This window comes from Sardina pilchardus, chromosome 21 (genome assembly GCF_963854185.1).
Source record: "Sardina pilchardus chromosome 21, fSarPil1.1, whole genome shotgun sequence".
Taxonomy (NCBI): domain Eukaryota; kingdom Metazoa; phylum Chordata; class Actinopteri; order Clupeiformes; family Clupeidae; genus Sardina; species Sardina pilchardus.
This window is the reverse complement of record NC_085014.1, coordinates 22,097,215-22,122,531: the sequence shown is the minus strand read 5'-3', so window position 1 is coordinate 22,122,531 and position 25,317 is coordinate 22,097,215. Positions and strand designations below refer to the sequence as shown.

The following is a 25,317-nucleotide window of genomic DNA, read 5'->3' as shown; positions in this document are numbered from 1 at the left end:
CAGTAAGCTCATCTAGTCTTCTAATAAGGATATAATAGGTGAATATGAATGTTATCATTTTGTGAACTGCTATTGTTGTAAAGCACAGGAATAATGTGATGCTTTTAACTGCTTATGTACTATGCGCATGTAATAAATTAGTCATTGACACATACAGACATAAGGGAAATGTGTGGATATTTCACTTTTTACTATTGGGTTGTCTTTTAATTTGTCAATCAGGTACAGTGAAGAAGGCTGAGGGAGAGTAGACACTTTCAATATCAACTTGTCACTGTGGGAGCTGTCACAGTTTATAGTCTATGATTTTGTTGTTGTTTGTTCGTGTTTGTTTGTTCATATTTTTTTTTAATCTATTATTTGTATCAAAGTTGACGTTTATACATTAAAGATCACCTTCCACTTTCTCTGAATGCAACAGCCCTTCAGTGTGACAATGTCCTATTGCGTAGCAAACAGGGTAAAATAATCGAATATGTTTTCATCTCAGTAGACGATATCTTTAAGAGACAGAAAAAAACATTCACCTTTGCAAAAAGGAAAAACATAATTTTCTCTCATCTTACTGTACCCGAATCCATTGTCAACTATGACAGCAGTTAGGATGTCTAGCCCGTTTCTGCGGATATCCTGCTTTAAGGAGGCTAGAACATCTTGCGCTCGAGCGCACGCACACACACAGCTAAGAAAATATATTTACATATAGTTTATCAACAATATCTTCTCACGGGAGTTTGCAAACAGTAGCCAAATTCAAGAACATATTGAGCTCGGTTTTCGGTAGACATGTTCCCGAGAAAACAATTATGCAAACTCGCTACACGTCAAACCACGGCAAGCTGGGGCTAAGAAGAGGAAGCAACTCATGGTGTCGCTCAGGTCCTAAATGTGCGCATTGTTAAACTTGCGAGCACAAACTGAAGGTGACGTGTGGAGGACTGCGCAACGACCATAACACAAAATGGCGAGGTTAAGCGAACATGGGATTCGCCTCAGTTCTGTAAGTATTCGTTAGACTTTTTTTTATTGCAAGAACAGAATTCAATATGTTCAAACTGCAGTCCACCGTGAAAACCTATCCATGAATTCTACTTTATGCTTTCAGATGAGTCCGTCTTACCTGAACAGCAACTCAACAAGTCACACATGGCCCTTCAGTGCAGTTGCAGAACTAGTAGGTATGAACGTCAGATAAGTGAGTAGGCATGAGTTGTCCTTTGGCGTCTCATCTAGCCGGTGAGTGACCCATGCCTACAACAACAGGGCTGTTGGAAAACGAAAGAAGTTTCGTTTAGTCATAATTGCTGGGCTACTTCCGTGTAGAGTTTAATGAAGCAGAGGGAGTTGCCGTTGTTTATGTTCTTTTGAATGCGAAATCCACCTGCTGCTTCAGTCCTGTAGGCTACACAGAACTCTTGCTGTTGCCATTCTACCCCACCAAGGGCATGTTTGGAGTCTTGTGGGGCTCACACTGAATAGAAGTGCACTTTTCAAGGGCCAAAAAGGTTTGGGGATATGTAACTGCTATCCGACATTTACGTTTAGAGGTCACTGTTAATGATTTATTCTGCAATTGACGTGAATGACTGTAGCCTCATGCTTTTTAGCTGTATATTATGGAACAGGCTACCTTTTTATTCTTAAATTACGTTCTTAGATTGTATATGTCTACATGTCTGTCTCAGTAAACTGCAGTTTCTACTTTAACAGGACAGTTTCCACATAATGTTTTTAACATGAGCTGAAGTAATGCTGCCTATACGACTGTTAGGTGAAACGTCCTGTAGGAAACTTCAGACAGAATTGCCGGCCAAATTGGATGCCAAATGAATATGTTAATTCAGTGTGTCAACACATTGCTACCTCGTTCTTGTACGTTGTCCAATCAGAGACAAGACTCCACTCTGTGCATTGGTATTGGTGCAGATGTGCAGGGTGGAGCATTCTATGTTTGTGTTCATCCGCTTCCGTGTAAGCATCTGTAGCAAAGCCATAGTCATTGTACGCACGTACATACCTGTGTGTGTGTGTGTGTGTGTGTGTGTGTGTGTGTGTGTGAGTGCGTGCCCGTGCGCGCATATGTGTGTGTGTGTGTGTGTGTGTGTGTGTGTGTGTGTGTGTGTGTGTGTGTGTGTTTCTGTCCCACCTTTCAGAAACTCTTTGGGTTGAAAACATCTATTTTTTGCCTTATCCATCTCCTTCACCCATAATCCCATAAGGATTATGTTTTTGTGTAAGACTGGAGGGAATTACATCTTTACTCATAGTAGGCTACATCCCCATAGTTTGTGTGTTGTCATGTCATTCCCTTTTATTTCCTTTTGATTGCTCTAGTTTCTGTTCTTGTAGCCTATGTCTTTTTCCTGAATATGCAGCATTGAAATGGAAGTCATGTTCTTAAATGTGTCATACAAATAAGGTTGACTTGCCACTCTTGTGTCTTCCTATACAGACAATGCCTCAGACCCAGGTGTCACTGCTAAAAAGATTTGGATAGATGTAGTCCAAGTAAAGGACCAGCAGTGCTTGGCCTTCACAGATAATGGCAGTGGAATGACCCCCAACAAACTGCACAAAATGCTAAGGTACGTCGCAACAGCTGCATACTGAGAGCAGACTGAACACCGTGTTTATTTCTGGTATTTTCTATTTAGCCTTTAGCCCAGAGAAAAAACAAACAAACAAATGGTTATACAGTATACTGTATGCCACATACAGGGTACCCATAAAAGCTCTATATGTATCTTGACAACAAAAGCAACAATGACATAGTATGCTTACAGCGTCTGTATGTTATTGTAGTCAAGGTTACTACACACAAGAATGAATGATCCAAAAAAAGATTTTTAAGTAACACTAATTATGTTAAAGTGACTATTTCTGAGCAGGAAAAACATTAAAAAAAAAATCTTGCCCCCTCAGATCATAATGCGTACCATAGAGGGTTAAATGAAAAGTACAGTCAAACGACTTGACAGAGTAAACTGATGTGACATTATGCAAAAGGAGGGCGTTAGAAAGTGAGTTTGCAATCTGTTGATGTCTGTGTGCCTGGTGTTTTTGTGTCAGCAACGGGCTCTTAGCTAAACCTCTTTTCTAAGGATTATGGAAATGTGGATAGGGAAATAGACGTTTCTACATTCATGCCATCTTGGGGGCGATTTGTTTGTTAAATGCAGTGTGCGTTATGAGAATAGAGACATGCTTTGTAAACGCAGGTGAGAGTGTATGGCTTGGGTGTCAGCTGGTTTTGTCAGTGATAAGTTATAGTTATGTTAGCGTTGTGTGTTTTCATTAACGCTGCCCATTGGTTTTAATTGGCTGGTATTTTCTCGAAACCATGAATCACCCATCCAGCTACATTCCAAAGCAAGTACGTACCGATGTTACAACGCATGTATGAGGAAAGTGAGATGACCACATTACATATTTGTGTGATCGTCTATCCAGTTTACATACTGTGCAGAAGTTATGTTTTCATAACAAACATAACATAACTATTTATTAGAGACTGTTATTTTCTAACAGCACGTTAAAACAAGTGAAAGGAATATCAAGGACCACATACACCAATAATGTTGTTAGTTACTATCAGGTTGTAGAAAAGTTATGGGCAGGGCTGATGACATCAGTATCTGCACGTCAGGTGTACAGTAAAGGAAGGCACACTGCTGTCTTTCTCTAGCCATCGTCTTGTCCTGTTGTAGTGTGAAGTATTTTTTGGTTGAGTTTCATTTCCCTTTTTGCCCCCACGTTTTTCAAGTGCATTCTGTATTCAAGTATCCAAGTATTGTGCACACGTTGTGAACACATCTTGTGTATAGAGTACATCAAATGTACAGTATAATGTATGAATTTTGAGTGATCCCCCTTTCGTTTTCACACAGTTTTGGCTTCACTGAGAAGGGCTCTGGGAAGGGCAGCCACCAGCCCATCGGTGTCTATGGTAACGGCTTCAAGTCGGGCTCCATGCGTCTGGGCCAGGATGCCCTCATCTTCACCAAGAACGGGGGCTGCCAGAGCGTGGGCATGCTCTCCCAGAGCTTCCTGCAGGCCATTAAGGCCCAGGCTGTGGTGGTGCCCATCGCACCCTTCAACCAGCAGACCAATATCCTCCCATCGTCCAGTGCAGGGGCCCATCTTGTAGTGCTGCTGCATGTGGATGTTATGTGTGCATGTGTTAGTGAGGGGTGTGTTTTGTTTGGGCTTGGTAGGGTTTTCGAGAGTTGTGTGGATGGATGTGGATTGTGTGTGTGTTTATGTTTGTGAAAAAACAATAATTGTAATCAATGGCGAGAGACCAATTATTTTTAGTCCCAATTTGCACCTTTAATTACTTATGATGTTTGTCAATTTAAAAGACAAATATTTAAAATGAATAATGTTACTGTTTGTCTTATAACAATTTAATTATAGCACTGTGAAAGTTCGCAATTACAGCATCATTACTGAAGGTAACATTAGCCTTGCGGGGATGTGCAAGCATACAAACAACAGTTTATATTGTGCAACAGTTTATACTTGTTGTTTTGCTTCCTGGTAGATGAAAAGACAAATAGTCATAGGATAAAACACATCAGGTAAGGTGTATTTTTCCATAAACACGAGTAAGTGACCTAATTGGTAGGAACTAGGAAGCTATAGCTGTTAGCTAACGAGATGTGTAGTCCAGAGAGCAGATTCACACCTAACCTAATATACCTTTTGAAGTCTGTCAATGACTTGACTTGTAAAATAATCTTTTAGATTGCCAAATGTCATATGTAAAATTCATGTCACAATTCAGATGGGACCAGAAAATTATTATTCTCTCTCCACTGAGTACCGCTCATATATACATGTGTGTGTGTGTGTGTGTATGTGTGTGTGTGTGTGTCTGTCTGTCTGTCTGTCTGTCTGTTTGTGTCTGCATGCATGTGGATCTTGCTCAAGCATGTGTGTACAGTATGTTGATGCAACATGAAGGCTGTATAGATAGATTCATGTACATGTCTGTGTCTGTCCGCTGTGGACGTTGTGGCCTTAACCACCCCTTCACAGGCATTAGTAGTGACCGACGACTCAGAGGCCAGCCTCAAAGCCATCCTCACACACTCCCTCCTCAGCACCGAGGAGGAGCTGCACCAGCAGCTGGACACCATCCCCGGGAAGAAGGGTACCAAGATTCTCATCTGGAACATCAGAAGGTCACTATCAGTACTCCTTTATGATTCAGATGGAAAGCCTTTTATTGGCCTTTTGTAAAATATATTTTTGGGGATTTCGCCCTTATGTAGAGAGAGTTGAGAGTGATATAGTGATATAGTGAAGTGGAATAGAGAGATGGGCTGGGACGGAACCTGGGCACGTAGACCCGAATTATGTTACAAGTGTTGCTTTGGAGAAATAACATTCAAGCCTAACATTTACTGTACCTGGCTGACACCAAACTTCTCAATAGAGCTTTGGCAAGTTGGCTCAGTTCAGTATCAATTTCCAAGGGGTGAAATTGAACTTAAGTCTTACAACCTAGATAGTCCTTAGGTTATTATGCCAGATTTTGTCTTTACATTGGTACGTTAAACTCTTACCAAATCCTTTGGTACAAAAAGCACGTCTTTCTTGAAACAATGTAGTTGTTGTAACTCAATTTCAAAGAAAATACACATACCTGACAGTGCAACCATTGATTGTGTAGAAATCAGCTTGAATGGTAGGCCAGACGGATCTGTCAGAGCAAGTTGAATTGCGCTCTCAAATTCTTCTGGGTTCCCAGGCGATGGTGAAATAACTGAAAAGGGTTGAATCCCATGCAGAAGTGGTAAGGTTAGAAAAACGTTGGTTAACCTTATGTGCCAGACTGTTCTAATTCCGTCTAAAATGTATCAATGACCAATTGTCTTATACATGTATCTCAGCTGTCAAATGACTGATTTTATTTCTGAAATCTTCCCCGTAGTGCTGACAACATAAGCTTCAATTTGATATGATTGTTACAAAGTTTTAGCCTGACTCTCGCCAGACCCTTGTAGTTCCGCCATGCTCCAAAGTTTATGATGCAAAAAAACTAGTGTCACTTCAGTTGGTACTTATCTTGTACTATCTTGTAGAGAGATGATGTACAAGTGACGAAGTTCATTTTAATGTGAAGAAGATTCAATTTAGACAAATTTAGAAAGGGTTGTCAAAGAATGTTCATTATCAAGATTATGTATATGTATTTAATCCTTCTGATTAAAATGGTATCCCTTTGATGATATGTAATATATACCATCAATGGGAAGAGAGTTCATTCAGCACCAAAAATGGAATGCTCGTCACAGGCAAGAAAAAGTTTTCAACGTTTAAAAGTCATCAGTGAAGGATCACATCGATGACAAATACTGCATTGAGAAGTGAGAATGCAGATCACACATATTCGTGCTCGAAAGTAACAATTCAAATATGCTTCACTGGTCTGGCCTTTGCTGTGGCACATTAAATCTCTTATGAATAGTCAGCATAGCAGGTTACTTAGACTAGATGTGGTGCAGTACCTTGCATGTTCAAACAAGTCTTTCATTCTTTACTGCTCTTTGCCTAAGGCAATATACTTGTTCGTTGTATTTGTACATTGTATTCTTAAACTCCAAACAGAGACAAATGTCTTCAGGTTGGTCTGAAGTACGTATTGTACATTTCCCCTACAATCTGTTGATTCTGTCTTGAGTGTGCCGTGGAACAAATGACTGGAATAGTGTCCCAGATTCACCCCATGTGGCGCAGCAGCATTCCATCGTTTATTCCTTGTGATGATGATGAAAGTGATCTCAGATATTTTTTTCTCAAAGTTTTGCAACATCACAGCCAATTGCTTTGATATATTAAAATACATATGGTGTGCACTGTACTGTATGTATGTTGCGAGTCATTGACAACACCTACAGTATATATTGATTATCCTTGATTGGCTTTGTACAGATGTTTTTCAGTATAATTAGCTTGATACTTATTTTTATTCTTTTGGTAGAATGTTCATGACATTTCCAAGTTGGGAACACACATACAGTAGTAGTGATATTCTCTTCACTGAATAAGAAAACATAATATTAAGCCAATGGTCATTGACTGTGATAAAAGCACTTGCTGAAGACGACTGTATGTTGCTCACAAAGGCTGCTTAGTTGCTGGTGTTATTTTGGCGGTTTTGGTTCTTTGGTTGGGGATTTGGGCTACTGGCTTTTCTTGGAGCCTGAATCAAGGAGGCATAAGCACTTGCTAAAGACAACCTATATGTTTTTTCAAGAAGGCTGTTCTTTTCTGTTTTGTTTATTTGGTTTATGCTAATGGCTTTGCTTAGAGCCTGCATTGGGGCATACAAACCTGCTAAAGAAGCCTACAGTACGTGTTGGTCATGAAGGCTGCTTTGTTGGAAAAGTTGTTTTTGCTGTTTTGGTTCTTTGGTTGGGCATTCAGGCCACCTTGCATGTGGTATCAGGTTAATAGGCTTGGTTGTTGTCTGGCCACTGTGGGAAATCCCCTGGAAATTACCGCTGGTCGTCTATCTCTGACCTTGGCACCGGTTTTACCTTTCTCAGTTACATACACATACTGTAAATCACCAATAAAATGTGTTCCTCGGAACTGGTGAACAAACAAACTATATATCTGAAACCATGGTAGACTACTAAACGATAATAGACAATCTTGGCATTGCAAGTGTGTGATGTATTTGTAACACAAGCCTCAATATGGTGTGGTCTCCATGAACAGTACATTTAGTACATTCATGTACATTTGTATCTATAGTATTTTACTGCTCCTTTAGTCATGTTGATTTGTTGATTAGCTTTGTATTTTCCTGTTTACATTGTAATGTATGTTGTGTGTGGTGTCTTAAGCTGCTGGGACCTTGAATTTCCCCTTGGGGATCAATAAAGTATCTATCTATCTATCTATCTATCTGAACAGGAACCAAGACGGGAAGCCAGAGTTTGACTTTGATACGGACGAGCACGACATCCGACTGCCAGATATCCAGAGCATGGAGATGGAGAAGAAGAATAAGAAGAGCTACTCGGGTCCCCGCCGGAGCGACCAGATCATCCCAGAGATGGACTACTCTCTCAGGGTGGGTCACCAGGGCTTCTATGGGGGTGGTGTGGAGGAAATGTTCCATGATGAGATGCAGAGTTTAAAGTAGATACTGTAGAGGAAGCAGAGTGATGGGTGTATGTGTTTGCATGCGTGCAAGTGTGTGATACTGTGTGTGTTTGTTTCACACACTCTATTTTTATAACGTTGTGATGTAATTGCTATTTTATACATGTAGCAGTTATCCATAATTCGGAGTACTGCATTGGTCTTGATGCAGGCAGTGTCTATAGCCTCATTTCCATAGACTACACGGCTCAGTTAGGCTCCGCTTGGCAAAACATGGTAGTTTTTGCTATGGTAATCCCTGGCCTGAGTTGCGTCTCCACTGGTAATAGAACTTACCCAAACTTGGTAGGTAGGTGGGGTGTGAGTTGAGTCGCATTGCCTTCTGCTACCGAATTGTTTTGGCTGGCCAAAAACAAGTTTTCTAAACAATTCAGTAACACATAAATTGTTAACATCAATGAATACATAATGTTCATAGTTTGTTAATATAACAAGACAGCTTTCATAAGTATTGCAAATGTTTAACTACAGATAACCCTGCACATTGGAACATTGAAAGCGTTGTTAATATTTGTCCATTTCCAATTTTAGATTTGGTTAACTAAAAAAGTAGCCTACTGTACATAGTACTAACAACAGCCTATCTTAAATTGGACAACTTTATACAGTCCTATAAAAGCCAAAGTTACCTTTAGTTTTGTTCTAGTTAACCGTTTGGTATGGCTTTAAACAGCGTTTGAGCTTTAACATCAGTAAGTATTCACTCAGAAGGATAATTCAGCTGTAATACAGATGTTTTTACGACCAATTTTGGCTACCTTGTTCTTGCCCAACTGAAATAACTCCTCTAGCTTTGCTGCTGCTTCCTTTCTGTTTTCGTTGTTTTACAAAAAAATACATTTTTTATTCATGATTGAGGTGTCCACAACCATGGCAGCCTGGACAGGGACAAGTAGGAGTCCCTCACTCCTAGCCGCACTCATTCCTCAATTGTCCTAGCTGGACAATTGCACTCATTGATGCACTTATTGCACTCATTGATGCACTTTATTGTGGTTCTTATTTATTGTTGTAAAATTGTCGTTAGAATTGCTCGTAAAAGCTTACAAATGTTTGTACCATGTCGTAAGTCGCTTTGGTTAAAAAGCGTCAGCCAAATGTAGTGTAATGTGATGTAAATGATGGCATTGCGTCCGTGCGCTCTCCGTCATTCTCTCTCCTGCTCAAACAAAAGGTGTGCCTGCGTTTATTTCTGCACTAAGCTGATTTTGATAATATGTTGAGGGAAAAAAACTAATAGCCTACTGTCATGCAGTTAATGGGATGCTGTGCAGACTTGGGAAGTTATGGTACCCACAGTGCATTTGGCCATACACCTGCAGGTGCGCCTGCAAATATGTACTGTATTCCCTTCTGATGTTTTGGCTAGCTAATGTTAGCTGCTAGTAAAAAAGACTGGAAAAAATAGGTTTCTGTTACGGTTAAGCCTATAGGCAGAGAATGGAAGTACTGCAGTGTGCAGTACTTCTTTGAAGCAACTTGCACTTGAATCTGTATTTTGTTGGGACATAGCATGTATGTAGTGATTGTACAAGAGTATGCAAAGTCATGGTATTATAATCATATGTGTTTTTTCAGTATAATGTTTTCAGTTGCCTGAATTTCTCTCTCTCTCTCTCTCTGCATGTCCTCCTCCTTCAGGCATATCTGAGTATTCTTTACCTGAAGCCAAGGATTCAGATCATTATCAGACAGCGGAAAGTTCAGACCAAACTGGTGGCAAAAAACCTGTCCATGATTGAAAACGATGTCTACAAGCCACACTTTATTGTATCCTCTTTCAAGGTCATGGGAGAGATAAGGTAGCCTTGGACCTCTCCAGCTGCCCATCTGTGTGAAGTATTTGTGTTCAGCCTCTCATAGCAAAGTTTATTTTCATGTTTCACATTTTTTAAAATCTAACTTTGAGTGGTGTACATGTTTGAATACGTATTCATTTCAACTCAATCATGAATATTTTTTTTCAAATCAGAGATTACAGTAAGAGATCTTCAGTGCCACAAAGGGGATAGTATTCTGCAAATGGAACCACAGTATTTGTGAGTCATATTACCAGCCTGAGGGGAGCCATGAAGATATTTACATGTACATGTACATGTTAGCCAGTTTGGCTCCCTGTTGTGCGTGCCATGTTTGTTGTTGTGCGTGCCATGTTTGTTATTCTCCTGACCTAACACATTACAGAACGAGCGAGTCAGAATCACCTTCGGTTTTAACAGCAAGAACAAAGATCACTTTGGCATTATGATGTACCACAAGAACCGACTCATCAAGTCCTATGAGAAAGTGGGCTGCCAAATCAAAGTAAGGATTATCTTGGCGTAAACAACTTACAGCCCTCTGCTCCTTTTTGAAGCCGAGTTTGCCGTTTATCCGCTTCCTGTCTTTTTAAAAAAGACAACACCCAATGCCCTCTATCTGTGTGTCTCTCAGTCCTCAGGCCAACGGTCTGGAGTCGGAGTCATCGGAGTGATCGAGTGTAACTTCTTAAAGCCTGCCCACAACAAGCAGGACTTTGAGTACACCAAAGAATACAGGTTAGAGGTCACTTCTTTTCCCCGTTCTGACCACACACAGCCAGTGCAGACAGTGTGGTGTACCACTGTAAGCTGCTGGAATTCCCCTTCCGAATAACACCACCAGAGTCACACCACTCTCAAGCAAAAAACACTGTGGCCTTTTTAGTAACAAACACAAGTCTTGTCCAAAGCACATTCGAAATGCTGGTTCATTTTTCCAGTTGATGGCCGTTCTTACAGTAAGCTAGTGCAGGCAGGAGTCGCGCAGGATCTATGCATGGAATTCCCATATATGCCCAACTGAGAAGGAAAACAAGTGGAGAACGTAGGGAAATTTTGCAGCTGTGGTGACAGCAAAACTGGGAATGAATTATCCGAAGGGGCAGAACACAAGAGGGTCAATATCTTTTCCCAAGGCTGCATTTGAAAACTCCATTTATGAAATGGTCGTTCTAGTGGTTGAGCCCTAGGAGTGCACTATTATTGAAATCCTATACACCAGGGCCGCTGCTATGATTGACTTACACATGCACTTCATTCATCTCAGAGATCATTGCTGTTTATTGCCTCTCTCCAGTCATAAGCCTCCATAAAATATGTCAAAGCCCTTGTGTAAATGTTCTCTATTGACTCTGGTGATGTTTTACAGTAGGAAAAAATACTTTATCGATGGAAACAATACATTATGAATTGGTCCATTGTAGCAGAGAAGTGTTCACAGGAATCTCCACACAACCAATCACAATTGTCTGACAAAAGCACATGTGGATTTACCAAATGTACTGTAAAACGTGTCATACCCTAATATTATCTTCTTTTTTTTACACATTTTGAGACCTTGTTAGTTTCACTTTAAAAAAAAAAAAAAAAAGACTATTTTAAAGCTTGTTTACTGTAAAGTAATGCTGGATGATTGGCTGTTGTTGGTCTGAATGTGTTGTGGTGGGCCTCTCTCACCCAGACTGACGCTAGCAGCCCTGGGACTCAAGCTCAATGACTACTGGCGAGAGAAGAAGGAGAAGAAGGCCAAAGAGAGAGCGTTTCATGCAGTGAGCAAGCACAGCACTGAGGAGGACGAGGACGAGGACGAGGAGGAAGAGAAGGATGCGGACGCAATAGGAAAACAGTGAGTGAGACGTACTGTAGAGAGCTGCGTGAGATCTGTTTAACCACTGAGTTCCTCTGAGTTCATATACTTAAGGAAACACCTGAATAGTGTGCGTGTGTGGTGTGGTGTGGTGTGGTGTGGTGTGATATGGTGTGTGTGTCTGTGTGTCTGTGTGTGTGCTGTGTGTCTGTGTGTGTGTGTGTGTGTGTGTGTGCGTTTGCACGTGTGTGTGTGTGTGTGTGTTTCTTAGAACTCTTGAATCTGAGAAACACTTGAATCAGAAAACTACCACAGCAGACATCACAAGCAAAACAGTTCTCAACAACCCAAACAAACCAAATACAAGACATCCTTATAAGGATCTATATATTAGCAAGTAGATGAATCGGAACTGGAAAGGGAAATTCAACCCACATGTCTGTTCACAGAGAGTATCGGTTTTTCTGTTTTGGTTCATATGCATAACTTTCTCTGTCTCTCCCTTTCTCTCCCCTGGTTTCAGTGAGTTCTGATTGAAATTGCATTGCATTACAATTAGAAATGATGATTTATCTTTTTAATCCATCTATTCAAGCGCTGAGTAGGCTCGTGTTTATTGATCAGAGTGATATTAACATTCTACTCTGGCAATGTTCCAATTGCTGTCCAGCACAGAAATAAACTAATATTTGTCCTAGTGTTTGAAATCCACCCAAGCATTCAAAGATGGAGTGCTTGAGATACAGCCTAGCTGGCTGTGTAATCAGTTGTTGTCTTCCAACAGGTTACATACGGTTATGTACTTAGAATAGGCAAAACTCTTCCTCATCTCTATCAAGCTTCCTTATTTTGAGAACGAATACACGCAATGAGCCATTGCCAGTCAGAGATTTTGTGTCCATGGGCTACTCAATCCATATTAGCAGTGTGCTAAATATATGGCAAAAATAGGAAATATAGTCAGTTCATATAATCAGTGCACCCCTGCAGAAACTCCTTGTTTCCTTGGTTCTCAATAGTTAATTGTGAATGTGTGTGTGTGCGTGTGTTCAGAGAGGTGGCGTGGTTGCAGTGTGAAGATTGTTTGAAGTGGCGGGGAGTTCCGGCCCATCTTCTCTCTGGATCAGCACCTGACAGATGGACCTGCAGCCAGCATCCAATCGCACGTAACAGGTAAGAGTCACCTTCCCCTCCACTGGAAGCCCCATGAACAAAGCCAATCTCCGGGTAAGCCAGGGAGCGTGGTCCCTTGATGGTCCCAGGAACCTGTGGTGGTCTGCAGCCACTACATGCATGTAAAGGATCCTTGAGTGAATGGAAGAATGTGAGGCATTACTCCGCAAAGAGTTCTGAGTGCTCAGTGGAGTAGAAAAGCGCTGTGTAAATGCAGTCCACTTACAACTTGTACAGCACCGTCAGCAAATAATATTGTTCCAAAAGCTTAGTATTCAATGTTATGGTCCCTAAAGCAAGACTGACTGGCTGAAACTAGCAATAACCAGACACGCTTGTTATATGTAGTACACCATGCTTGTGAAGGACACTGATGATAGGGATATATTTGCTACTAAATGTGTCTGATTTGACTAAATGAGACTGATTTCCCACAGTTTAAAACTGCAGCTAAAACTCTCTCAGACATGTGATAAGATCAAACTAATTTTGCACAAGAGTACCGGTATATCAGTGTGTGGGTTGCACTGAAGCGTGTTTTTTTTGTTGAAACCACAATCCATATGGCATGCTGGGACTAACATGCTATTGCCTTAAACGGTTCACCACCTACCATACAGTATGTGCAAGAATGCCCCCCGCTGCATGCTGGTTAATTGTGTGTTTCCAGATAGCAGAATGTGTCGATGTGGCAAATATCCCATACACAAAAAATATACAATTGAAATATAATTATTTTCATAATAGAAAAATGTAAATATTCTAAATAGGCCCACAAATATATGTGTGGATGCTGAGGTGTGTTGGTGACGTGGTTGTGGCCGACAGGAGCTGTGATCTGCCAGAGGAAGCAGAGGAAACAGAAGAGGAGCTGGCCCCCAGCTACGAGAAGACCGTCAAAAAACAGTTAAGGCACAGTATCTGCATGGTGCATGGATACGTGTGTGTGTGTGTGTGTGTGTGTGTGTGTGTGTGTGTGTGTGTGTGTGTGTGTGTGTGTGTGTGTGTGTGTGTGTGTGTGTGTGTGTGTGTGTGTGTGTGTGTGTGTGTGTGTGTGTGTGTGTGTGTGTGTGTGTGTGTGTGTGTCTGTCTTCTGAGTGAGCAAGTGAGTGAGTGAGTGAGTGAGTGAGTGAGTGAAGATGTGAAAGAGCAAGTACAGGGTCTGGAACAGACGTGTAGGCGTCTGTTGACTTCTTCACCTGTGGTTTGTGACCACATCCGTCACTCAACTGCTTTCTATATGTGTGTTTTACTCAGTGTGTGTGTATGTGTGTGTGTGTGTGTGTGTGTGTGTGTGTGTGTGTGTGTGTGTGTGTGTGCGTGTGCGCACGTTTGTGTGTGTGTGTGTGTGTGTGTGTGTGTGTGTGTGTGTGTGTGAGTGGGTGTCTGTGTGGGTGTCTGTGTGTGTGAAAGAAGCAGTCTCTAACTGCTGGTTATTTAAGGTATACCAGCACATAAACCTACAGCATGCTGGCCTTTATACTTTATACTTCTCTTTTTTCTGTCTCTGTAGAGGGGCTTTCCATCTGTCTTTCCGTACAGCAGCCATTTCTCCAGTAACAAACCATTGTAATCTAAGCAATCAAACGTCGGGGGCGCTGTAGCGTAACTGATAACAGCTCCCATACCATATTTGAGTCCACATACCCACGTGGACTCGGGTTTGAGTCCAACCCGGATCATTTCCCAGATCAATTGCACTTGTGTCGTCCCTTGGTGGTTCCATTCGGTGATGTCGTCAGTGTCAAGGGATAGAACAGGAGCTTAACCAAGAATCATGAAGTGGTTGTTTTTCTTGTGAATCAATGCTTGCTCAATACTGATGTCATACACGTACTGTAGGGTCAAAAATGATTGTTGTTGCTCAAAAGTGAAAAGTAGGTGGGATTTCTCCCATGTTACCGTTTAGCCACCAGACAGACGATATTATTGGGCAATAACTTAAAATTCTGATATGTACAGTAGGCCATACATTTTTTGACACTTAGTCTAGACTAAATATGCAATAGACACAAATAATGCCAGCATTACTGTAATCACTTGTGGTTTAAATGTGGTTAGAAAAATGTTCACACAGATATTCAAGAGTTTCATCAAGTCACTTGCCACAGCAGACTACATGGTGCTTGATTTTATACACCTGTGGCAAGGGACTTGATGAAACCCCTGAATAGGCTGTGGCAGCGTATTTCCAGGGGGTGGGGTATTACACACGTTGCCACCATTTCCACCAGTGATATGTATCACTGCACCATCAAAAGCGTTGTTGGAGCTACGTTGTTTGAACGCTGAAAGTAGCGAATTGCGACACAGGTACGATGCTTTCTAGAAACAGGTGTTACAGCGTAGTTGTTTGAGTGCAAATTGCGTCGTACCGTGGTGGTTAAGCAACATCATTGCTAACTTTTGTAGAAACGCACCCGTGTCCGATTAAAGACATTTTTAAAAAAAAAACAGGTAACGGTATGAATAAAATGTTCAAAAGTTTGAAGAATAATTTGGTGCTAACTTGCTGTAATTTTCTTCTCGCCTCGTCTCTAGGGACCAGGTCCATGTGAGGAGGAGAGGGAAGTCAATGGAGGTAAATTACTATGCATTGCATTTACACTGCACATTGTATGTGACGGTGTGTGTAAGTGCGTGTGTATATGTGTGCCTGTGTGTGTGTGTGTGTGTGTGTGTGTCTGTGCGCGTGCGTGTGTGTATGTGTGTGTGTGTCTGTGTCGGTGTGTGCGTGTGCGTGTGTATGTGTGTGCCTGTGTATGTGTGTGAGTGAGTGGTTCTTTGAGATCACTGAGTGCTGGAGATTTAATCCGAGTCACAGCAAAAGAAGAGGTCTACCATTCTTGTTTGTCTCAGCCTGTGTCCCTGTGCAGAGTCCCTGTCGTGTGTTTGTGAGGGCGTGTGTGTACCGTACCGTATGTGCTTCAGGCTCATGACCATGTGTGTGCACATGGCTTCACAGGAGAGGAAGAGAGGACGGCGGCCCCTGGCTCGAGGCTTGTCTGAGCCCTGGGTCATGTCCCGGACAGACTCGGCAAAGCAAGTGACGGAAGATGAGGAGGAAGAGGAGGAAGAGGAGGAGGAAGAAGAAGAAGAGGAGCAAAAGGAGGAAACCAAAGAGGAGGAGGATATGGAGGAAAAAATGCAAATCAAACGGACCAAAGAGAGAAGGACTTACAGGTTTGGGACACACCCATCTGTTTGTAAATTAAACAATGACCTCAGTCTTCAATGTTCTCCTGTTGCATTGACATATGGGATGGTATAGCATGCATTCTGATACTGATACTGAAACAACATACTGATACAATTTCATCCACTTCACAAAGCCTAGACATTGAAGTGGTTGGTCTCATAAGTGGTAGCATGAAGCAAAATATTTTATTACAGTAATTGGGTATTACATACACACATACCTTACATATTACACATTTCTTATTTTATTCAGACTTCTTATTTTATTCAGACTCTAATTCTGTTTTTATCCGTTAGCAACAAGAGGAAATCTTTGGAGCTTCAAAATGAGATGAATAAAAAGTTATGTTCAGAAAAGCAGCCTGATGGCGAAAAGAAGGAGAAACTCGAGGAGGCCACAGAGGCCAGTGAGAGCAAACCTGAGTCCTCATCACAGACCTCAGACAGCAGGCCGCCGGAGTCACAGCCCCCCGCCGATGACCAGGCCCTGCCGGCCGCTCCACCACAGTCGCCGCAGGGCCGCTCTCTGTCCTCTATATCCGGCGGCGGCGGCGTGTGGGCGCACATGCCCATGGTGCCCCCGGGGTCGCACGTGCCCGCGTCGGCCCAGACAGTGGTGGTGCCGCCGCTGAGCCGCACGGGTCAGCAGAAAGTGGGCTCGCTGGCCCAGGAGGAGCTGGACCGCTCTATCCTCTCGCAGAGGCTGGGCCAGCTGGAGCGCGAGGCCAAGCGCCTGCGCAGGAAGCTGGGCCTGAACACCTCGACGCCAGAGGCGGCGGAGACCGCCCAGGTGGCAGCCGGTGGCGGTCAGCCGGAGGGTCTGCAACAGGGTCTGACCGTTCCGAGCGAGGCACAGGAAAACAAGAGTGTGCCACCAGCAGAAAGTCTGTGCGCCATGCCAAATATGCAAAGCACAGTGCCAACTGTTGATCTGACAACCACAGGGCAATTGTTGATGGAGCTCACAGGAGGAAAGCAGACAGATGCAGCAAAGGTACAACAATGAAGAGATTAATTATACTAATATAATGATAATAACCTTTATTTGTAAAGAAAAACAAAGTTGCAAAGTATAAGCAGTTAGATCTATGAATTCCAAAGAAAAACCTGATAAAAACAGGCAGGAAACATTCCAGAGTCTAGGAGCCATGATTGTACAAGCTTTATGATGTTCAAAATTTAGATTACTGTCAGGATGCCTGATTCTTTGCCACAGGTTTGATACAATCTCTAGATAGCAGAATTTATTCCCCCATGTGCTGTCAGAATTAAGCTGGTAAAAAAAATATTTGTTTTTGACATCATAAAGGTAGTCATTAATCGAATTCAGCATAATTGGGTCTTAGGAGCTAACAATAAGGTATATCTGTGTACCGTCTGCATAGCCAAGAAAAGTTGCCCTATGTTTCTAATGAATGTGCCCAAGGGGAAAGATGTATATACAAAATAGAATTGGGCCCCAATAATGGAGCCTTGTGGTACACCAGAAGAATGTTCATAGAGTCAACTGACTATGTCAGTTAAAGACTGCACTAAGGTCCAGATTTACGAGGAGAGCACATTAGCCTTCTTAACATAACTTCTTCGCAGAGAGTCTGGCCTAGATCCATTGGCAAACCTTTATTTCCTGGTTTGTGGACACTTTTCTGAAGTTTGAATTAATTGGAGTTCAATCATTAACGTTTGGTAATGACGTATGATAACTAGTGTTGTTTTTGGCGGCCTGTTTTGGTTTTAGTTTTAGTCTAGTCTTTGTGTCAAGCTGTCATTTTAGTTTTTATCAGTTTTAGTCACGTTCATACTCTTTTAGTCTAGTCAAGTTTTAGTCGACTAAAACTATGAGCATTTTAGTCTTATTTTCGTCTAGTTTTAGTTGACGAAAACTAATGACTTTTAGTCTTGTTTTAGTCAATGAAAATTGGATTTTAGCATAATTTTATTAATGCAATTCTATTTTAAGGGGTTGTTCCTCCATAGACTGGGTAAGACTGTTTTTAGTGGCAGGCACTATAGGTAAGGTAGGTAAGGTACTTTTATTTATATAGCGCATTTAATGTGCACTGAGTGCAGCCCAAAGCGCTTTACAGAACACAGAGACACAGAGACAGTGCCGAAACGGAGTGGCGTAGTCGGCAGCGTACCCATGACAACACAACAAACAAAACAAATTCACAAAATAACAAGACAAGATGCCGGACGGAGTGGCGTAATCGCCAGCGTACCCGTGGCACCAAGACATACAATACAAGACATACAATAAACAAATGTTAAATAAATAATAAAACAAACAAAAAACAGAAAAGTCCACGTCAACTTAGTCCAATCGACTGCACTCAAGTCCCAGGGCAATGAAGACGCACAGCCTAGCCTAGCTATCAGGCCAACCGAAGACGGCGCTAGACAGGCCGTCTGGAGAGCACCATGAAGCAGTAGGCCTAGCAGCAGAAGCACCAAGCAGTCCAAAGCTGTGAGCGACCCTGCAGATGAGCAATTCGGTGGACCCCCGACAGCAACAGTTGCCTCCGGCCTCCATCACCGCTGCAGAGCATGGCAGCTCGCAGGCCAGCAGCAGATCAGTCGCGGCAGCAGCACATCGCCTGCAGTTGGTGGCCAGGTCGCCCGCGGCTGGTAGCCAGGTCCCCCGCAGTTGGTAGCTATAGCCTAGGTCCTCAGCTGTCCTGACCAGACGGCGAAGCGCAGCGCTTCACAGATGGAGGACGCGAGCCAAGCCCTCGCCAGCAGTCTTCAACCCAATGGATCCACTCGCCGTGGCATCAGCCAACTCGAAGCAGCAAAACAAAGACCAAGAAAAGCACAAGACTACCGATATATATATATATAGCACCAGCGAACTCTGAAACTATAGGACTGGATGAAATGTGCAGATAATGGTCTCCACTGATAAATAACACACTGGCTAACCTGGAAATGAGGTCCTATGTCCAAAATTCTGAACTACCCCTTTAATAGGAAATGATAAATTTTGGTTAATTTTCATGGATTAAAAAATTACAAATATTACAGGTTACATAGTCACTGAACATTGACAGTGGAATCAGGTATGTTACACATACTCCCCCTGTCACCATGAAAGGACTATTTGGAATATTCTGTAGACCTGCTGTTCCTTTTCTGAGAACAATTTAACTTAAGATCAAGTTGTCCTTAGGTTATTGAATGCTGTAAATGTGGATGCTATTTCACCATTAACTAGGTAGCCTAAGCGTGGTTACACACAGTTGTCATCTTAATGCAGTGTTTTGTAGCCTATAAAACGCATTTCACGTTCATCACTCAGTTTTGGTAGGCTACAGGCCTATGCCTTGAGTGGTCGCTGCCCCTTTAAATGCGTGGGACTTTAAATTACGTTTTAACTCCATGCTGATTTTGTTGATGAACAGCACCGTCTTTGATTCAGTTTTTCTACCGTTTAAATAAACGACACACGCGCACTTGTGTGGTTGGTAAGGAATTGTTTTCAATAGTTTTCTTTCCCACACAACATTAGATAGCCTACTAAGCCAAGGTTCCATTAAAAATGTGTCTATGATTAGAACTTCGTTGCTGATCGGTGGAATAATGTTATTATTGTAGGCTATAGCGCCAGCATCAGCTGGACAGAAGCTTAGGCTACACACTAATCAAATCTGCAGTTGCCTGTTAACATTTTCATCTGAATTAGATCTACATGCGGAGGTGAGATAAGTAGCCTATTGCAAAGTTGAACTGAGAGAGTTGCCAATCTAACGGACTGAACGTAGCCTATATTTCTTAGCTTCTATTAGCGATATCGATAGGCTATACATCTACCGCTCCTTTGCTACATGATCAAATATGATCAGATGAGTGACAGAAGCACCCAACAGGCCCACGCGAGAAACGCTGGTCCTCTGGTATGATAATCAGACCATGCAACCTGATGCGCCCCTGAAGTGAGACGCAGGAAACAGAAATACTGCAAAATAATAACACGACTAAACGACACAAAATAATGTTATAACATCTGTCCTTCTGGTCTTCGAAAATGAAGAGAGATGTTAGCATGGTTTTGATTTTGTAAACCACATTTAGTCTCGTTTTTATTCGTCAACGATATTGCCTTATAAATTTAATTATAGTCATCGTCACATGGCCAGCATTTACGTTGCGTCTCGTCTCGTTATAGTCACGTGAAAAAAGTTCGTTGACGACGATATTTAGTCATAATTTTCGTTGACGAAAGCAACACTAATGATAACCAGGGGGGACACAGCGATAACGATAGGCTTGAAACATAAATGTAATCGCTATAACTATAATAATTTCTGAATTTTATATATAAAAGGTACATATTGGTCCGTAGTTTTGAGGAAGAGAGAAAATAAGCCTAGCTTTTTAAGCAGCATATTCACACAAGGAGTTTTAAAATAATCAATAACATTAGGAACTGTTATAGACTGAGCAAACAGGTGTCAACAGATTCCATTGCCTTTGTAGATGCTATATCAAGAGGGCTTGAATACACTTTCATATGAGACACTGGGTTGTGACATTGCTAAATATGCAAAGGTTACCACACTAATGCAAATATAGTGTCTGGCATATGCTGTCATATGTTCTATCCATGAAACAGGGGCAAAACTACAGTACATTCCTTTGCAGAAAGCGACATATTACGATATCACAATCCTTTAATTTTGTTTTCATTATCAGAGGTTTGATTAGTGATGCCTTGATGATACACTCTCTGACGTGGTCTTTTTTTTAGTGGGGATGGAAAACTTGAGATAGTAAACTTGTTAAGACAAATAACATTTGCAAATTGAGCCAGGTGTGACTGGCTGACTGCATGTGTGACAACAAGTGGTAAAGTCATGGTGTTAGGGCCTCAAGTTCTCTGGGTAGAGCAAAGTTCATCACCTAAAGAGAACCCCTCCCGTCCACCTACACGGCCTAAGGCTGGGATTATACTTGCCGTTAGACCAAACGTAAGCGTATGCGACCGTGTGCGACCTGCTGTGTCCTGTGTACAGACTCGCTGCAGCATTACGCACCTTACTGGAGGTCTTCACCAGGGGGAGACTAGTAGCCTAATATCAGATGTGGATGTGGCCATGTGCCATTGTTTACTCTCATGATTGCCCCCAGCTTTGATGTCGATAATGCATCTTGCAGTCACTTTGTTTTGGCAATGATCGCCCCCTACTTTCTTATCAGTATTGCATCTCGCGGACGCGTCGTGTTCGCTTGCGACGACGTGCACGACCGACGCACCAAACGACCGCAAAATACGCGAGGCAGCCATGATGCGTACACGAACGCGTTGTCTACAGCAAGTCTAAACGTGCCTTAACCCTGAATGTACTGTATGTCCCTGTCTCCGGCAGTCACAGGAGAGTGAACGGAAGAGCATGGCTCAGACGAATCAACAAGGAGAGCAGCCGTCCAGCCCCAGGGATGAGCTGTTCCACAAGAAGTACCCCACCACGCAGCTGCAGCAGCCCCTGCTCGCCGAGCTGCAGCAGCTGAAGAAGGAGAGAGAGCTGCTGCTGACCAGACTGAAGCAGACGGAGAGGAGAGACCGGCAGACCCGAGACCAGAGCACCAACACTCAACTCGACAGGTGAGAGACCACAGGTCATGCGGCCATCTGCAGTAAGAGAGGTGTCCTGGTACACAACTACAGACACCTGTAGACACACACACACACACACACAGGACAAACACAAATACTGTGTAAGTATAGTCATACAGGGGTCATACACATGCATTATAGATTAAACACATGTGACGTGTGTCAACCCACTTACTGAGTGGAACGCACACACACATAAGCACGCACGCAGGCACGCACACACGCACGCACGCACGCACGCACGCACACACACGCACACACAAACAAACTGTTTGTTTAGCTTGCTGGTAAGCACACACATATTAGTGCACACAGTTTAGAGAAGGAAGTTTCTGCTGGAGATGTCCTCATGTGAACATGACTCACACCTAATGTACAGTACAAAAATACAAACCCCCAAACCAACTGTGAAGAAACTCACACACTCACACTTGACACTTCCCTGTCATCTCACACGAGGCGCGATGTGGTGGCCAGTTTGTTTTTGAGGAAGTGACTCACACATCGACACATGTATGCGTCTTCTCTCATTAGAGCTCCCTCCATCAGCTTTAATTAGTGGTGTTTTAAAATAAATAAATAAATAAATAAACATTTCTTCTTTTCCGCTCCCGTTGTGTCAGCGTCACTATGGAGCGCCTGCGCACCATGAGGAGAAACGTGGTGGCCCTCCTGTCCTCCATACTGCCCCATCTGGACCTGCAGGGAATCAGCTACGACACGGGCGACGTGGACAGCATCCTTCAACAGATCATTGAGGCCAACAGCCTTTGATCTCAAAAGTGCGCGCGCACACACACACACACACACACACACACACAGACACACACACACACACTCACTCACACACACACACACTGTCTGTTTAGGTCTACACCCTATAAGCTTAAGTTTCGCTGAATTTTCTTTTGATCCTTAGTTTGTGTAAATGTGCAGTCCGTGATTCTGATCCCCGTCTGCTTCAGGAAACTGCTCCCATTAGCTTTCTGCTTAGTGTTTGCGCTAAAAACAAGACAAAACAAAACAAAACAGGAGTTTGTAAACACCCTAGGCTTTGTAAATGAGAAGCAGATAAGAACAAGGAAGGAGGAGTTTAATTGGTTTGGCAGCTCTCCAAATATCAATAACCTCTAGCAAAATAAAAAGCAAAAAATTGGGGACTGCTTCTGTAAATTACATGCTACTAACGCAAGCGTTTGTACATAGTATATGATCATTCATGTGTAGCTACTTTCAGCAAGGTCCTATGCTTCCAAACAGGTTTTAAGCTGAAAGAGAAAGATGCATCAGCAGTCCGCTTCTACATAAATGGGCATCTAACCATAACAAAACAAAAATCAATGCAGCATTAATCCCATATGCACATACACACACACTCACCAATATGCCAAATACGTGTCTCAGGTAGTTTTAACATACTTCTTTCGTTCAGTGTCATATCGTTCATGTCACACTTTTTTTTTTAAATAAATATAACCATTTTTATGATTTGGTCTTTATTACGTTTTTTTCTTGCTTGCTAATCATTTTTGTGCGCATTTGCATGGCTGTTCTATGACCATGGTAACCCCTTCATGTGGTTGCCTTAGCACCAAGCTGTGTACAGTCTGCACCCTTGCTAAAGCACGTAGTCAAAAATAGCACAACAACACGTGACTCATTTAATGGTACTTTTGTTTATTACACAAGATGATGTGATACAGTACAGATCAATAATTATCGAAAACCACCTAGTGTAGTATCATGAAATAAATAACTCCCATGTAGTCTGTGGAGGCGACACTTGGTATTTGAGGCACCAAACACCGACACGGATGAACATTTTCACATGGAACTGGCAAAGGGGGGGTGTGTGGGAACTGTGAGACACCTGTAAGCATGTAAACATGAAGTAGCCGGTCACAAGCAGTCCGTTTCTGTTAAAGCATTTTCACAGTTAAAGATGCACATGGAAATACACACATACCAAGGCGGACTTCTCTAATTCACCATCAGTGTGTTGGGTAAGTAAAGGAAGAGTATGTCAATATGAGAACAAGAAAAAAAAACAAATTGAATCTCAGTGGGGAAAACATACACATTATACCTTTTCACCAGGCTTCATTCAGTCTTACAGGCATAAATCCATTGATGAGGATTATGTACGTCATCAAGTCAGAGATTGAATTATTGAGTTAGTTAGAAATGCTACAGGCGAACTCACAAAGACCTGTGGTTACATGGAACACCGGAACACAGTACACTCAGTTTAGTTCTCAGTCTCAACACAGTGGAACATGTCTTAGAACCATGAGAAGCAGCTAGAGATACAAGCCACTGTATTTGGTGTAGGAACATGAGTAAAATGAAGGTACTTTATTGAAGAACAATCTTGCGTACAATGACAAAATAATATGTTTAAAATGAAGAGAATAGAGGATGCTTTTTAAAATAGGATAAAAGGTACATCGTATTACATAGACTTTCAACAATAAAACACTTTATATAAGAAAATATGATATGCTTCTATATACAGCTTAAGACAAACAAATAGCTTTGCATAAAGATTAGCACATACATTTATACAGATGTGTGTTTAAGCAGTGAGGAAAAGTAATCAGTTATCCCAGATAAATTCTAATAAAAAACAAACGTGTTACATGGAATTACAAGACCAGCTTAGATTTGGTGAAATGTTTTAAACAAATGCACAGACTAGAAACTCTAGAAGCCAGCCATTTATAAGCAAATAATACAGACCGGTCTAACGACATCCGCCGAACAGATCCTGCCCATCATATGTAATACTAGATAACCGCACAGTGGACAGTTTCCCAATACTGTGTAATCAATGGTATCTCCACTTGATTAGAAAGAAACAGTTACTACCAGTATTAGTGTAAACTAATTTGTGCATCATGATTATGAGGCCCGTCTGATAGTGTTACATCTTCGAAAGACAATGAAGATTTGCCTGGTGACATTTTTACCAAGCTACAGTATGGTCCAATTATACCAACGGAGTTGAGATTCACAGGACAAACTTTCAAATGAAGAAAAGAGAACTTATTAATACTGACCAACTCAACAAATAACCTCTTACATATCGTTGCTGATGACAGACGTTTTGCCAATCAAAAAGGCAGTAGAAATGATGTCACTGGATATGCTACTGGCCCAGGAGCCACCAGGCGGAACTTCCTCTTTCTCTACTCTGCACTGGGGGTTGTGAGCGTTGCAGGTTGCTAGGCAAAGTCCTCAACAGCGTCAAGGAAGCTTTAAATGTTATCACTGGTACACACACACACACACGGAAGATGACATGCACAGATGCACAGACAGTTTTTGAAAAGCAGCACATGCTGGCTCCAAGTAAGCTCAGCTGAGCTCAAGAGCTAAACAAATTCCTATCCGGGTGCCCTCTCCAGGGAATGTCTGATGCGAGTCCCTCTCTAGAACAAGACCTTGCAGTCTAGCATCACTAAAGCTTTAGTGTGAGATTAGTTCTGACGCACACTGCACTGAAACATTGCCCTCACTGCACAGATCCATCCAGGTAATGGCAC

The 25,317-nt window shown here is 42.2% G+C and overlaps 2 protein-coding genes across 3 annotated transcripts in view; one reads left to right on the top strand and one right to left on the bottom strand.

Moving 5' to 3' along the window:
• Positions 1–653: 653 nt before the first annotated feature.
• Positions 654–23,260, top strand: zgc:152774 (uncharacterized protein LOC553526 homolog). 2 transcript variants are annotated; one of them, XM_062525255.1, is made up of 17 exons: positions 654–1,000; positions 1,106–1,174; positions 2,453–2,585; positions 3,888–4,109; positions 5,040–5,186; positions 7,930–8,089; positions 9,823–9,951; positions 10,366–10,485; positions 10,615–10,718; positions 11,662–11,826; positions 12,841–12,960; positions 13,789–13,866; positions 15,502–15,541; positions 15,926–16,143; positions 16,456–17,152; positions 21,525–21,760; positions 22,396–23,260. In XM_062525255.1, exons 2-17 carry the CDS (start codon positions 1,147–1,149, stop codon positions 22,544–22,546), a joined length of 2,748 nt encoding a protein of 915 aa, XP_062381239.1. In that variant the 5' UTR covers positions 654–1,000; positions 1,106–1,146; the 3' UTR covers positions 22,547–23,260. The 2 variants fall into 2 exon arrangements, with proteins under 2 accessions (XP_062381239.1, XP_062381238.1); XM_062525254.1 differs by having other exon boundaries at positions 1,106–1,178.
• A 169-nt stretch (positions 23,261–23,429) lies between these two features.
• Positions 23,430–25,317, bottom strand: part of LOC134069301 (TBC1 domain family member 9B) — a gene marked incomplete in the record, with an annotated part of 30,738 nt that continues 28,850 nt past the window's right edge. Inside the window, 1 exon segment of the mRNA XM_062525253.1 lies at positions 23,430–25,317.